At 38.9% G+C, this 16,065-nt stretch overlaps 1 protein-coding gene across 5 annotated transcripts in view; it reads left to right on the top strand.

The window, feature by feature from the left end:
- Positions 1-15,043, top strand: part of slc6a6b (solute carrier family 6 member 6b) — a 39,771-nt gene extending 24,728 nt beyond the window's left edge. For 2 of the 5 annotated variants that reach the window (XR_004574698.1, XR_004574699.1), the window contains 7 exons: positions 629-741; positions 2,774-2,911; positions 4,595-4,697; positions 5,442-5,542; positions 9,667-9,837; positions 10,936-14,156; positions 14,194-15,043. Coding sequence is in view for 3 of the 5 variants with exons in the window: in XM_010865652.5 (XP_010863954.3) it covers positions 629-741; positions 2,774-2,911; positions 4,595-4,697; positions 5,442-5,542; positions 9,667-9,837; positions 10,936-11,094 (785 nt within the window). In the remaining 2 variants the exon portion in view is untranslated. Of the gene's footprint in view, positions 1-628; positions 742-2,773; positions 2,912-4,594; positions 4,698-5,441; positions 5,543-5,613; positions 5,682-9,666; positions 9,838-10,935 lie in introns of those variants that run through there. The other 3 variants (XM_010865652.5, XM_029114275.2, XM_029114274.2) reach the window with 3 other exon arrangements.
- The last annotated feature ends 1,022 nt before the right edge of the window (positions 15,044-16,065 follow it).

Raw genomic sequence — 16,065 nt, 5'->3', positions numbered from 1 at the left:
TTCTCCAGATGTTGATTTACACTAGGGTTATCCCAAGGTCTTAACACCACATTCTCCAGATGTTGATTTACACTAGGGTTATCCCAAGGTCTTAACGCCACATTCTCCAGATGTTGATTTACACTAGGGTTATCCCAAGGTCTTAATGCCACATTCTCCAGATGATGCTTTACATTAGTTAATTGAGAAGAGGTGATGTATGTTTCCTCTGAACCTGACCCTGTTATTATAGATATTTTTTCTACTACACTAGTTAGGTACCATACTATGTATTCTACTGGAATAGGATAGTTGTTAGGGGATAATAATGTTGAGCTGTTATACTTTTTTGTAAGGCCACTTTGACCTTAATAGTTGTTAAGATCAATCACTAGTCTTGCCATACACCAATTAGTTTATTTAATACTTAGTTCATGAGTTTTTATCATGGCCGTTACATTACATGACGTAAAGGATAAGACGAGACAAGACAGAGCTACTACATTTTGGGGATTTGTTTATTTTGTGAAACATTCGAGTTTGGTCTATGCTATACCTGGACGGCCCCATGTAGGCACCAGACCAGATCAAACAACAGAACCCTGGTTTCTAATTGTGCTTTGTCCTGTTCCTTTCTTGTTCCCTCTAGGTCCTGGCCTAGCCTTCATTGCCTACCCTAAAGCTGTGTCCATGATGCCGCTGCCCACCTTCTGGGCCATTCTCTTCTTCATCATGCTTCTGCTACTGGGTCTCGACAGTCAGGTCAGTAGTCTCATTGTAAATAAAAAAATTGAATTGGATATCTGAATCAGGTTGATTTAGCTGTTATGAATTAAATATCTTAGTCTGAGTCTGAGTTGGAATCAGTAAGAATATTAGATCTGAACCTGATTTTGAATCTAGTTGGATTCTGAGACAGTCATGTCAGTGTCTTCATTATGAATCAAGAAGCTTAATCCAGGTCTGAATCTGCCAGTTCACAACAGGTTGATTGAGACACAGTAGTAAGGAATATTTATTGTCTACAGTCTTAAGGGAAATAACAAAGAATATCACAAATTGTGTCCAAGTTCATTTGAGTTAATAGTTAGACTGTCTCTCTATGCAAGCAACTCACTGGAACCCCAATTGATTGTTACATACCATGTACATTTATTGATGTGATAAATGCCAGTTGCGAGTTTTAATGTTAACCTTTCTCCACCATTGACAGCTCCTTGGTGTGCACACAAAGCAATTACTTTGTGTGAACGTAGACACATCTTGGATATTCATTGTTATTCCCCTTTAACACATTTTATGGACTTGGTTGTTGGTTTCAGTTTGCGTCATTGTGCTATTTACATGGGTCACATGAGTCCACAGAGAAGTAAGTTATGAAACTGAGCTGGCTGGGTTCCAGTGATCAATGTCCACAGTCACTATATTGATAAGAGTCATAGAATGCAGCCAATTTGGAACTAACAAGTACCTGTATGTCACATGGTCTATTTTATTTTCTTATATGGGGGAATTCATGTAACCAAACTCCTGGCTTCATACACAAGATCTATACAGGTCTAAATTGGACAAACAGTCTTAAAGAGGTTAAATCCAGAGAGAAACAAAGCCACCATACATCAGCCCAACATACCAGCTCATTGATGGCATTTAAAGACAGTCATATCATTACTAAACCAGCCAACCTTAAAATAATCTGTATTTTAAATGGATGTGATTAGTAGATGTGTTTAGTAACATTATGTGGCATTTCATTTAAACAGTGTTTGTCATGCTCTTGATCAATACTTACTGATTAATGCCTACACAGACATCATTCCCCAGCTGCTAATTTTGCATGTTAACAACATCCCACTCACTTTTTAATGTAGCCAGTACATACTGCACATTGGTCATGCCTTCATCTAGATGTCAATGCAACCTGAAACCATATATGTTATAGTCGTGTCGTGACCATTTTGAAATTGTAGGCAATCCTAACCTAATCTCTTGTGGGTAGATTAAATGGAAATTAATAACTTCCTTCCTTCACTCCTTCTGGGTAACAGATTAACCTGAATTATAACTAGTCCTAACCATTGGTCTGGTGGTGTCACATCCATCCATATAATATGCCAGCTGATAGTACTCTAAGTTATCACTCATCTTCTATAAATAGGTGTGTTTTGTGATTGCAGTTTAGCGGTATAGGATTCTATTTGCAGCCCTGACTTCTAAAATGTCCAGCATTGTCCTTGGAATACTGAAGTACAGGTTTTAATATAAAAAAAAAAACATGGTTCGGGTTGATTCCATTGAAATTCCGGTGATTTCCAAAAGTTCACTGAAATTACACTATTAGTTTAATGTTTTTGATGAGGATTTATTTTTATTGTAATTTGTTAATTTAAATCCAATATGATTTTATATAAGAACAGGATCTTAGTACTGAATGGAAACATGAGATTGAAAGGACTGGTCTGATGCTGAAATATAAGGAAACACTTTCAACCTTAACATTTCCTACTTCACCTATGCTCTACTAAGGTTTGAAAAACATTTAGTTAACCCCATCTTGACCTTATTATCCAAACCCTTTTGCTCTATATGTTTACACGTGTTGGAAAAACTTCTCAAAATAATAATGTTTTCTAGAAATTCTGGTTGAAAAAGCCCTGGAGACAAGATATGAAAAACAAGACACATTGTAATGCAACTGAGATTTTTGGAAAACAAGTCATCATCTAAAGTGACCAGAGTTTGTAATGTTCATGTTTAAGGAAACCCCAATAACATTTCTTGTCTTTTTCTACAGTTTGTCGAAGTGGAAGGACAGATCACCTCCTTGGTGGATCTGTATCCCTCCTTCCTAAGGAAGGGTTACCGTCGGGAAATCTTCATAGCTATAGTGTGTTCCATAAGCTATCTTCTGGGACTGACTATGGTTACTAGAGTAAGTATTTCCTATTTGGTTTCCTTGACTGTTCACACGGGTCATACTGGATGTTTGTACTGTTACATTTTAGTGGTTGTAGTTAATGTACTCTTCAAAATGGTGTCCCAAATGTTCAGCCCAGTCCTGTAATTGAGCTACACGTACTCTTAACGCTAGCTCTTGGAGCATAGATATAATAAAAAAGTCAATGGACCTTTACCACAACAATGGAAACTTGATGTTGAGGTGAAACATCTATATTTTCAGCTTGCTGGCTAAAACATATGACCCCTATTATTGGGCACCTTACTATTTTGTTCAATAATGTTTTATTTCCTTTTTATTTGTGTTACAAGGTCAGTCTTCTCTTAAGTGTTTACTAGAAAGTTTTAGCTACCTTTCATGCCTTCTGGTGAAGAAAAAGTGATAACATCTGATCATTTTGATATTACATAATGACTGGTCTGTTGTGCAAGTCGAATTTCACGATTTGCAACTTGTCTACAACAATTTCCCGACACACAACATTTGTTTATATAAAAAAAAAAGGTTTCACATACATTTATCATACATATATTTATCATAAATCTCTATAAAAAATGGTGGTGGGCTAGCTGAAAGGGTAAATTTAACTGCAAAATATACCAGTTTTCAAGTGCATTTAATTTTGGACTTAAGAGGATTTAGTTCTCCAACCACTAGAAATGGCCGATAGTAGGGGGATGTTAGCTACAAATGACTTTGATTTGCATCGCAGTTTCTAATCTGCTATATACACAAATTTAAGGCAGAATATATCTCACTTAACTCTTAATATTATGTTGCAGAATCATTTTAATGTATCCAAATTGGACTTGATGGTTTCATGGGCCAGAAATATGACATCAGGAATGATTTGAATATCCACTTTGTTAGATCCAGTTTGTTGACTGTGTTCTATTCAATACAGCATGTATTCCACTGACTTCTTTATTGTGTCTCCTTTGCCTTAATAAAGTAGCCTGTGTTTAGCATCCACTCCATTCCCATATCAGGGCATCACTCCTAATGAATAGAATATAGCATCGAGGGCCTTGGTAAAGGGGAACTGTAAATTCCCAAGAGTCTCACCAAGAGTCTCACCAGTTCCACTTCCTGTTTTCACTACTTCTCATGATAGTCCTTCACTACCAGTCTAAATACGTTGTTGTGGTCTCAGAGATCAACAAACTACTGGACCATTTAAACACATGCACAACTTACTGTCGTTATGTACGTCTCTAGTGTCCTGGTTTGAGCTGAGTTTTCCTGGCATGTCCGTGTGTGCGCATGCGTGTGTGCGTGTGCATGCATGTGTGTGTGTGTCAGTCAATGTAAAACCTGGTATGTTGGCCCCTTAGACAGTCCTTCCCAGCCCCCCAATCAGCCAGAGAGTCTGGGACTTACTTCTTCATGCAGTTTGGACTATGGGACCAGTGCTTTTCCATGACATCACAATCTCATGTTGCCTCTTGTTGAGTATTCTGACTTAGGATGGATCTATTCAAATGGAACGTGTCCATGCCCTAAGGCCATTTATTAGTGCACTATTTTGGCTCCAAACTGCTGTAGTTCATTATCTAGATAATAGGGTGCCATTTGTGACATAAATTAGTGTATCATCAGAGCCGTGGGGTTTGGACACCGTTGTAACTCACTGATTGATCTGCCTCCTTCCCACAGGGAGGCATGTATGTGTTTCAGCTCTTTGACTACTATGCAGCCAGTGGTGTTTGCCTTCTGTGGGTTGCATTCTTTGAATGTGTTGCTGTAGCCTGGGTTTATGGTAAGTATACTCTACCATTTACCTATTGCTACTTTTTGTTTGCTGTGTGGAGCTATGTATGTTAAATGTCCTCAATATCTATTCCAGTTTAGGATATCAATGTCCTCAATATCTATTCCAGTTTAGGATATCAATGTCCTCAATATCTATTCCAGTAAGGATATCATTGTCCTCAAGATCTATTCCAGTTAAGAATATCATTGTCCTCAAGATTTATTCCAGTTAAGGATATCATTGTCCTCAAGATCTATTCCAGTAAGGATATCATTGTCTTCAAGATCTACTCCAGTTAAGGATATCATTGTCCTCAAGATGTATTCCAGTTAAGGATATCAATGTCCTCAAGATGTATTCCAGTAAGGATATCAATGTCCTCAAGATGTATTCCAGTAAGGATATCAATGTCCTCAAGATGTATTCCAGTAAGGATATCAATGTCCTCAAGATCTATTCCAGTTAAGGATATCAGTTAAAACAGTTAAAATGACTTGAGTAGTAATGCTGTATCAAGGGTTGGAACCACCAGGTTTAAACATCTCTATACAAAATACAATCTGACATTAAAAAACAAGTTCTGCCTTGGACAATCTGATCTCTGTCACTGTAATTTTGCATTATATCAACTGACATTATATCAACTGACATTATATTAACTGACATGGCGTGTAAAGACTGGGACACACTGCTACGACATTTATGTCATGTAATCTGATCAAATGCTCATATATTTTCTACACTCATCAGGCGTTGATAATTTCTATGATGCGATTGAGGACATGATTGGCTACAGACCAAACCCCTGGATGAAATGGAGCTGGTCTGTGATCACGCCTTTTCTTTGTGTGGTGAGTATCATTAATACTGACTTTGTCCCAAATAGCATCCTGCTGTATTCCCTCTGTATTGTGCCCTACAGATGCCCTACCAACAGCTATTACTGGACAGAGAGACTAGCAGCTAGAAAGGCTGACAGGTAACCAAAAGGTGGCTACATCGTTTCCCTGAGCTTGTGAGCTAAAACATTGGTTATTTGGTCCTTGAGTGTGACTGTTAAATAATGCAGCAGCCATCTAGGCCTTTATTGTGTAAAAAGGGAAACCCAACTTTCAATTGGACCTTGTGTTCAGTTGACGACTAAATAAAATCTTTAATTTGATACCGAAAGTAGCGAGAGTGAAAGATTCCGGCATGTGTGTCATCTCATTTTCCTTTACCTGTATAATATACTAAAACAGCTGTGTGTGTGTCCATCCTTTATCTCAGTTTTGTATGAAAATCCACAATACAGTCAATTCAACTACAAACCCGATTCCAAAAAAGTTGGGACACTGTACAATTGTGAATAAAAACAGAATGCAATGACATATCAAATGTTTAAACTGAGAAAATGAATCACTTTAAGGCAAAAATAAGTAGATTTTAACACATCTCAAAAAAGGCCATGTTTACCACTGTGTGGCATCCCCTCTTCTTTTTATAACAGACTGCAAACGTCTGGGGACTGAGGAGACAAAATGCTCAAGTTTATGAATAGGAATGTTGTCCCAATCTTGTCTAATACAGGCTTCTAGTTGATCAACTGTCTTAGGTCTTCTTTGTCGCACCTTCCTCTTTATGATGCGCCAAATGTTTTCTATGGGTGAAAGATCTGGACTGCAGGCTAGCCATTTCAGTACCCGGATCCTTCTTTTATGCAGCCATGACATTGTAATTGATGCAGTATGTGGTCTGGCATTGTCATGTTGGAAAATGCAAGGTCTTCCCTGAAAGAGACGACGTCTGGATGGGAGCATATGTTGTTCTAGAACTTGGATATAATTGTCAGCATTGATGGTGCCTTTCCAGATGTGTAGGCTGCCCATGCCACACGCACTCATGCAACCCTATACCATCAGAGATGCAGGCTTCTGAACTGAGTGCTGATAACAACTTGGGTTGTCCTTGTCCTCTTTAATCCGGATGACATGGCGTCCCAGTTTTCCAAAATGAACTTCAAATTTTGATTCGTCTGACCACAGAACACTTTTCCAGTTTGCCACAGTCCATTTTAAATGATCCTTGGCCCAGAGAAAACGTCTGCGCTTCTGGATCCTGTTTAGATACGGCTTCTTTTTTGACCTATAGAGTTTTAGCCAGCAACGGCGAATGGCACGGTGGATTGTGTTCAACAATGTTTTCTGGAAGTATTCCTGAGCCCATGTTGTGATTTCCATTACAGTATCATTCCTGTATGTGATGCAATGCCGTCTGAGGGCCTGAAGATCACGGGCATCCAGTATGGTTTTCCGGCTTTGACCCTTACGCACAGAGATTGTTCCAGATTCTCTGAATCTTTGGATGATATTATGCACTGTAGATGATGATAACTTCAAACTCTTCGCAATTTTTCTCTGAGAAACTCCTTCCTGATATTGCTCCACTATTTTTCAACGGAGCATTGGGGGAATTGATGATCCTCTGCCCATCTTGACTTCTGAGAGACACTGCCACTCTGAGAGGCTTTTTTTATACCCAATTGACATAATAAGTTGCAAATTGGTCCTCCAGGTGTTCCTTATCTGTATATTTAAATTTTCCGGCCTCTTATTGCTACCTGTCCCAACTTTTTTGGAATGTGTAGCTCTCATGAAATCCAAAATGAGCCAATATTTGGCATGACATTACAAAATGTCTCACTTTCAACATTCAATATGTTATCTATATTCTATTGTGAATTAAATAAAAGTTTGAGATTTGTAAATTATTATTATTTCTTTTTTACTCACACTTTGTACAGTGTCCCAACTTTTTTGGAATCGGGTTTGTAGAACCCAGTTTCCAAAAAAGTTTGGACGCTGCATAAAATGTAAATATGAACAGAATTTAATGATGTGCAAATAATGTAAATATTCAAGAAACATATCAAATGTTGAAACTGAGACATTTTATCATTTATTGAAAAGTATATGTCCACTTTGAATTTGATGCCAGCAACATGTTTAAAAAAAGTTGGGACAGGGGCAACAAAAGACTAGAAAGGTTGTAATGCTAAAAAACTAAACCTGATTGAATATCACACAACTAATTAGGTCAGTTGGCAACAGGTCAGTAACATGATTGGGTATTAAAAGATCATTCCAGAGACGATTGGTCTGTCAGAAGTGAGGGTGGGGAGGGGATCACCACTTTGTGAAATACTGTGCAACAATTTAAGAATAATGTTTCTAAACGTAAAATTGCAAAGAGTTTGAGGATCTCATCATCAATGGTACATAATATAATTAAAATATTCAGAGAATCTGGATAAATCTCTGGAGGCTGAAAACCAATATTGGATGGCCATGATCTTCAGGCCCTCAGGAGGCACTGCATTAAAATCAGACACGATTCTTTAGTGGAAATCACTGCATGGGCTCAGGAACCCTTTCAAAAACCATTGTCTGTGAACACAATTCATCGCTGCATCCACAAATGCAAGTTAAAACTCTACCATGCAAAGAAACCAAGTATAAACAGGATCCAGAAATGCTGCTGCTTTCTCAGGGCCAGAGCTCATTTAAGATGGACTGAGGCAATGTACAAATCTGTCCTGTGGTCTAATTCATCAAAATGTGAAATTATTATTCTGAATTATGGACACCGCTTCCTCCAGACTAAAGAGGAGAGGGACCATCCGGCTTGTTATCAGCACACAGTTCAAAAGCCTGAATCTGTGATGGTATGGGGGTGTACTAGTGCACATAACATGGGTGACTTGCACATCTGTGAAGGCACCATTAATCCTGAACAATATATACAGGTTTTGGAGCAACATATGCTGCCATCCAATGTCTTTTTCAGGGCAGGCCTTGCATATTTCATCAAGGCAATGCCAAACCACATTCTGCATGTATTACAACAGCATGGCTCTATTGTAAAAGTGTCTGGGTGCTAAACTGGCTTGCATGCAGTCCAGACTGGTCACCCACTGAAAACATTTGGCACATTATGAAAAGCAAAATACGACAAGGAAGACCACAAACTGTTGGGCAGCTGAAATCCTATATCTAGCAAGAATGGGAAAACAACATTTCACTTTCAAAACTACAGCAATTGGTCTCTTCTGTTCACAAACGCTTACAGAGTATTGTTAAAAGAAGAGGTGATGCAACACAGTGGTAAAAATACCCCTGTCCCAACTTTTTTTTAATGTGTTTCTTGCATCAAATTCTAAATGGCCATGTCTTTTTCCAAAAAAATTCAGCATTTGATATGTTGTCTGTACTATTTTCAATTGAGAGACAACATAAAGCCCTGTCAGACAGAGAGACAGACAACATAAAGCCCTGTCAGACAAAGACAGCGTAAGGTCCTGTCACTGCTCTGTAAGGTCACATCCACTGGGCCGGTCATCCCGGATGGTTAGAGCCTAAAGCTGCATGTGCGCCTGCTGGATTAAAGCTGTTGAGGCATTTGGGAAATGTGGTGTTCTGCTCCGTGCAGAGCCTTATCCAGTTTAATCCAGTTTAATCCAGTTTAATCCCCAGTGTCTTAACAATCAGGAAACACAGTGCTAGTTGTTCTATTGAGACGCTCTAAGGAGAGACTAAGGAGATCTCAAGGGGAATGAGGGACTACAGAGAACTTGAGGAGTGTAAATGTTGGTGGATGTCTATTATTATTATTATTATTACTATTACTGAGGTTACAGTAGAGTTAACCTCAGTGATCAGAGATTTTTAACTATGTCAATAAAGTCTTTAATTTTGTTTTGCTAATTTTCTTTAAACAATAGGTTTCTGTTTGAAGGAAGTGGTAGACTCACTCTTGCTTTGTTTGCCTTCTTATTACCAAGTGTGTAGATGCTCCCAGAAGATCATAGGGAAATCAGTAACTGATACTGATATTAAGCTAGTACCAACTAGCCCTGAAAATGTAAATGGTAAAACATAACCTAATAATTGGTGTATTAGTGACCATATTATAACCCATTGTTTTTTTTGTCCATTAGGGTTGCTTCGTCTTCTCTTTGGTCAAATATAAACCATTGACATACAACAAGGTTTATGAATACCCTGACTGGTCCATCGGTGTGGGCTGGACCCTGGCTCTAGCTTCCATGATCTGTATACCTATGGTAGTTGTCATCAAGATCATTCAGTCTGATGGACCACTCATAGAGGTTTGTAACAAACCCTTCACCCGGTCCCTTACTAAACCCCACACCCGGTCCCTAACTGAACCCCACACCCGGTCCCTAACTGAACCCCACACCCGGTCCCATACTAAACCCTACAACCCGGTCCTTTACTAAACCCTACAACCCGGTCCCTTACTAAACCCTAGACCCGATCCCTAACTAAACCCTACGACCCGGTCCCTAAAAAAACCCTACGACCCGGTCCCTAACTAAACCCTACGACCCGGTCCCTAACTAAACCCTACGACCCGGTCCCTAACTAAACCCTACGACCCGGTCCCTAACTAAACCCAACGACCCGGTCCCTTACTAAACCCCAGACCCGGTCCCTTACTAAACCCCAGACCCGGTCGCTTACTAAACCCCAGACCCGGTCCCTTACTAAACCCCACACCCGGTCGCTTACTAGACCCCAGACCCGGTCCCTAACTAAACCCCACACCCGGTCGCTTACTAGACCCCAGACCCGGTCCCTAACTAAACCCCACACCCGGTCCCTAACTAAACCCTACAACCCGGTCCCTAACTAAACCCTACAACCCGGTCCCTAACTTAACCCTACAACCCGGTCCCTTACTAAACCCTACAACCCGGTCCCTTACTAAACCCTAGACCCGGCAATTTGCTCATTATTATTTTTACATCCACTCAAACCACTATCAGCTTTTCGCTGTATCTAGTTGCCTACCCCTGAGGCAAAGACATAAAATGTTTTTGTTTTAACTCAAATTAAGGGGGTACTGTGTAGAAACCTGCTTCTAAGGTTTACACCACCTCACCTTCCCTTACTGAACGGGACCGGAATAGTTTAGGCCTAACCCTAACCCAACTTGGAAAAGGAGCTGTTTAATGTGGAAGGAGGGTAGTACTGAGATTCTAAAGTGAGTATTGGCAAGAATGTTTTAATGGGGATTCCCAGGTACTTGGAACAGTTTTTTACTGTAAATTATGTTTGATACTATTAACTTAAAACTTAACTTAAAACGTTCCCTGCAGAGGTCTTCTGGTCATTTATGCTAGCAGTAGCTTAAAAATGTTATGGCCCCTTTTAATAAAGCACTCCTTTTTGTCTCCCTCCAGAGGATCAAGGCTGTGGCCGCGCCTCTGGGAGGGGCTAGCTCCCGTCCAGTCGACCACCGTCCAAAAGGCAAGGCTGATGAGCTGACCTACCCCCTGGACCCCAATGGGAACAACGGCCCGATCAAGCCCACCCACACTATTGTAGAAACCATGATGTGAGCACTCTCTGTGAGAGGAACGAATTTTAAAAACATGACCTGCTTTCCATGTCAATATACTTCATCGCTAAACGTTGAAACTAGTTTTAGGACCAAGTTTACATTGCTATTATCTGCACTAGGAGTCTACTTTTTGTTTAGTTTTCTACAGAGGACGTTACATTTTCTGTCTGTTTTTAACATTTTTTTGTATTAAACTATTATTGTTAATGTTACTGTTATTATGCGATTGAGGTAGTTAGAAGGAAACATTAAATCTCCAATTAACTTGGAGCAGCAGTATCTTATAACAATAGAATCAGTGTTCTATTTTTAATTTCTTTCTTGTATGATTGTAAGTGGTCTGTCTCTATTTTGGGCTGGAATCTTTTTTTAAGACTAAGAAGAAAACATACTTAAATAATACAAAGGGCCATATAAAACCGTAAGAACTAAATGTTTGTTGTATTTTTGAGCAGAAACATTTGACTATGTTATGTTGGTGTATCTAGATAAACCCGTCCCTTCTCTCTTTTCAGCTTAACTATTGTCTCTCGTATGATAACGTTGTGCAGGTGGTGCTCTTGTATACAGTGAGATTAGTTGAGTGCTTGTCGTCAATGTTTGTTGTAAAATTACAGCTAAACGTACCTTCACTCTCAGAGGATTTCACCTACAGATGTTGTTGGCCACTAAAATGTCACATTTAATTTAAAGATTACAGCTTTTTGTGTGAAGCTATTGATTGAGGGCTCTTGAATGCCTTGTGGAAATTATTCTGCCAATATAGAGACTATAACAGAGCAGAGCACCTTTAGATATCAATGCCATGACCTTTACCTGGCTATAAAGATGAGACCTTTATCCATCTCTATGGCCTGGCTCTGACTGGGGCGGATCACTACAGATCCTGACCTCCTAGTATACTTTTATCTATCTCTATGGCCTGGCTCTGACAGTGGAGGTTCACTACAGATCTTGACCTCCCAGTAGACCTTTATCCATGTCTATGGCCTGGCTCTGACTGGGGAAGATCACTACAGATCCTGACCTCCCAGTAGACCTTTATCCGTCTCTGTGGCCTGGCTCTGACAGTGGAGGTTCACTACAGATCCTGACCTCCCAGTATACTTTTATCCGTCTCTATGGCCTGGCTCTGACTGTGGAGGATCATTACAGATCCTGACCTCCCAGTAGACCTATATCCATCTCTATGGCCTGGCTCTGACTGGGGAAGATCACTACAGATCCTGACCTCCCAGTAGACCTTTATCCGTCTCTGTGGCCTGGCTCTGACAGTGGAGGTCCACTACAGATCCTGACCTCCCAGTATACTTTTATCCGTCTCTATGGCCTGGCTCTGACAGTGGAGGATCATTACAGATCCTGACCTCCCAGTAGACCTTTATCCGTCTCTATGGCCTGGCTCTGACTGTGGAGGATCATTACAGATCCTGACCTCCCAGTAGACCTTTATCCGTCTCTATGGCCTGGCTCTGACTGTGGAGGATCATTACAGATCCTGACCTCCCAGTATACTTTTATCCGTCTCTATGGCCTGGCTCTGACTGTGGAGGATCACTACAGATCCTGACCTCCCAGTAGACCTTTATCCGTCTCTATGGCCTGGCTCTGACTGTGGAGGGTCCTTACAGATCCTGACCTCCTAGTAGGTTATACGTTTATACATACATCTAGACACAGAGATGGCCCCGTTGCATTTCAAACTCCACTAGCCTATGCACCACTGCTGTATACCAGCCATCTATCTCTGCAGTGTATACAGCGGCTTCAAATGTTTAAACATTTGGATTTAATCTTTGCACCTAATACTTCAGTGTGTCTTCATTTATTCTTAGTTTTTTTGGTCTCTTCTCCTGTTGCTAGCTTCAGGTAGACAATCTGACATACTGGCAAGTGAATAAGAAGCACAACATAAAGCTCATAGCATCTATTTAGTTAATTGATAATTAACAAACTTTTCACATGCAAGCAGACTACTTTTCAATCAAATAAAATATTAACATTTATTTTCTGTAGTCTAGGTCAGTATATATTCTGATGTAACTGGTAATAAATATAGTATATAATTTAATATACTTTAATATACTGACTAATATAATCCACTCCCTCCAGCAACGCACACTCCATATCTATTGGTTTTCATATCTAAGCTTAGTTTTAACTGTTATTATTGCAGATAAAATCCAATCAAAGCATTTTTGTTTATAAGCATTAATATTCTTACAATGGAATGTTAAAATGTGAAACAACATATGGAACAGAAGCTTCGGTTGATCCTTGTCATATTATTATATTGAAAGAAATCTCCTTTTTTTATGTTGTATAAAATTTTAAAGCATTGTTTGTTTTATTTTGAATGTTTTTCAATCATATTTTTAGCCTTTTGTATTCAGAATTTAAATGTCCAACAACCATCCTGTGTCCACTCAGCCTGATAATGTTTTCTAAGTATGAATTGTCATTTATTAACTTACTTTTAATCAACAAACTGCAATTTGTAATGTGCAATACTTTGTAGAAAGTAGTTTTTTCACTCTTTTAAACTTTGCAAGAGATACAATTATCACAATTTCAGGGGCCAATAAAAACCTACCACCAAATATTATGCCATCATATAAACAAAGAAATAAACGTCAGTGCGGTGGATTGGCTGTCTGTCAGAACACAGATGGGAATTTTATTTATGTTCATCAAAATATAAGCATTTTATATCAGAACGGTGCAATGAAAGCTAATCCTGCCATTTTATAAATGTTGACTTGATTTTTTTGTGCTAGTTGGAATTGGCCTGTGAAGAAGTGACATTATGAAATGATGCTGCTGCCTGAATCTATCTACCACAGTGCAGCTTTCTATAGGAGATGTAACAAACCACAAATGCTGGTAGTTAACTAGCTAGGTACCAAACGTGCTAGGTACCAAACACACTTATGGAAATACCAAACAAGAAATTATTGCAGTGAAGATGTTCACACCCTGTCCCACTGATGGAGATTGGAGAAGGCTTTGTTGTGTCTTTAATGGCTCTCTTTTGTTTATAGTGCACTACTTTTGACAGAGGTATCTGGTGTAAAGAAGTGCACTACTTTTGACAGAGGTATCTGGTGTATAGAAGTGCATTGAACAGATGGTGGCATTTCTGTTAATATAACCTGTCTAGTCAGGCAGCCTTCTCCTCCCTGTACTTAAAAGCATAATATTAAACTTCTTTAACTCATATACATTACAAACCAGCCAATGCTTTTTAAGAATGTACAAGGGGAAATTATTTTATAATCCTTGAAAAAAACACTTAAAAAAACAATTTCAAAGATTTATTTTTTATTTCTATCGCACTAATTAAAATGTACAGCAAAAATGTATATTTAAAAAGGGTTTCACTGAGAAAAACAGAAAACCCTTTTTATTCTTTAATAAACAAAAAAGCTTTTCTCATGTGCAGTGAGTGTCCTATAGTTACTTTTTAGTCTATGGACCTCAGAAAAAGCAGTATAAAGTTTGCACTTTAGTCAACAAATTTCATATCATTCATATTATTATTAAAAATAGTTGATTGGATTTATATAGCTCTTTTTCAGATGCTCGAAGCACTTTACATAAAAGGGGTAATTCTACTTGCCGCCCACTTGGGTAATGACAAAGCAGCCGTTTTAAAAATGAAATCCCACTGCCCATCATTATGTTATAGGAGAGGTGAGGTGGACCCGTTGTCCAGAGGATGAACCCAGTGTCCCAAACACTCGTAGGGTAAAGCCTTTAAACCAAACACTTATCTGAGGCAGTTTGGCCTCTTGTCCCCTATGACCACACAACAATGCTTTTTCCAAGGCAGACTATTTTAATATCAATATTTACTTAACACCTGCAGTTTAAAGGGACTCAACATACATTTTCCCCCAATATATAACTCAAATTAGATTTGTTTCATAAACATCTAGCTTACTTGTTCAATATTATTTTAACCGGCCAAAAAGGACTTAGTTGGATCATCTTATCTGTATTCTGTAAACTAAATACAGAATACAGATAACATTTTTGATTTGCAAAGCAGTCATACATTGATACGTAATACCTGAGTGAAAAAAGGAAGCCCCAGTCAGCATACCCATCATTACTACGAAAACTAGCGTCAACTACCATAGCTGTGTTCACAAATGACTAATGTCTAAACACACTTCTAATTGGCTGTTTGGGTCATGTAGGTCTTCACTGACCATGAAGTCAGGATTATAAACTATGTCTTATTGTGGAAAAATTTTAGGGTATTGGACAACAAATTAGTGTTCCAAAATACAACGTAACATTTAAGAATGAAATCAAATGATACTGGTCCCAGTAGTTTCATGTCACATAGTTCATTGGCCAATACTTTAACTTACTGTATAAACATACAACAACCCAAGGTGGAAAAACAGAATACTGTCTGTGCTCGAAAATAAAGAGAAAACCTTTTGTATCTGCCTTGGAATCAGCATTACCCATGGATGGAAGACTGGGAGAATTTGGGGAAATACATAACCCCAAGATTTGGTTTGTTCTGTCTGGTCAGTATGTATTTTCCTGACGCAGCCAGAGTTGGAAAAACAGCACATCAGTTCTAGAATCAGGCTGGGAAATCAGTGCTTCATCAGTCATTAATGCATTGTCACTTTTGTTTACACCTGCTGCTAACATGTGCCCTCTGTCCTGATCTTGTCTACATTCTGAATATGGATTCAATTTTAGACAGGTGAAGATGACTAAAAGACACTGTTGTTTGATTGTGATTAAATGTTACGAGTGTAAACAGCCAAGATCAGGACAATATCTGTAGAAGGAATGTGTTAGGATTAGGAATGAACTGGGTAAATACTGTGGTAAATACTGGTTGACTGCATCTTCTCTTTTTTATCTCCCAAGAACCTTATAAAGACCAAACTAAATTGTGTGGAAATATATTATATCTATTGTTCTAGCTACTGTTTTGTCA

This window comes from Esox lucius, chromosome 17 (genome assembly GCF_011004845.1).
Source record: "Esox lucius isolate fEsoLuc1 chromosome 17, fEsoLuc1.pri, whole genome shotgun sequence".
Taxonomy (NCBI): Eukaryota; Metazoa; Chordata; class Actinopteri; order Esociformes; family Esocidae; genus Esox; species Esox lucius.
This window is presented reverse-complemented; position numbering and strand designations above follow the sequence as displayed.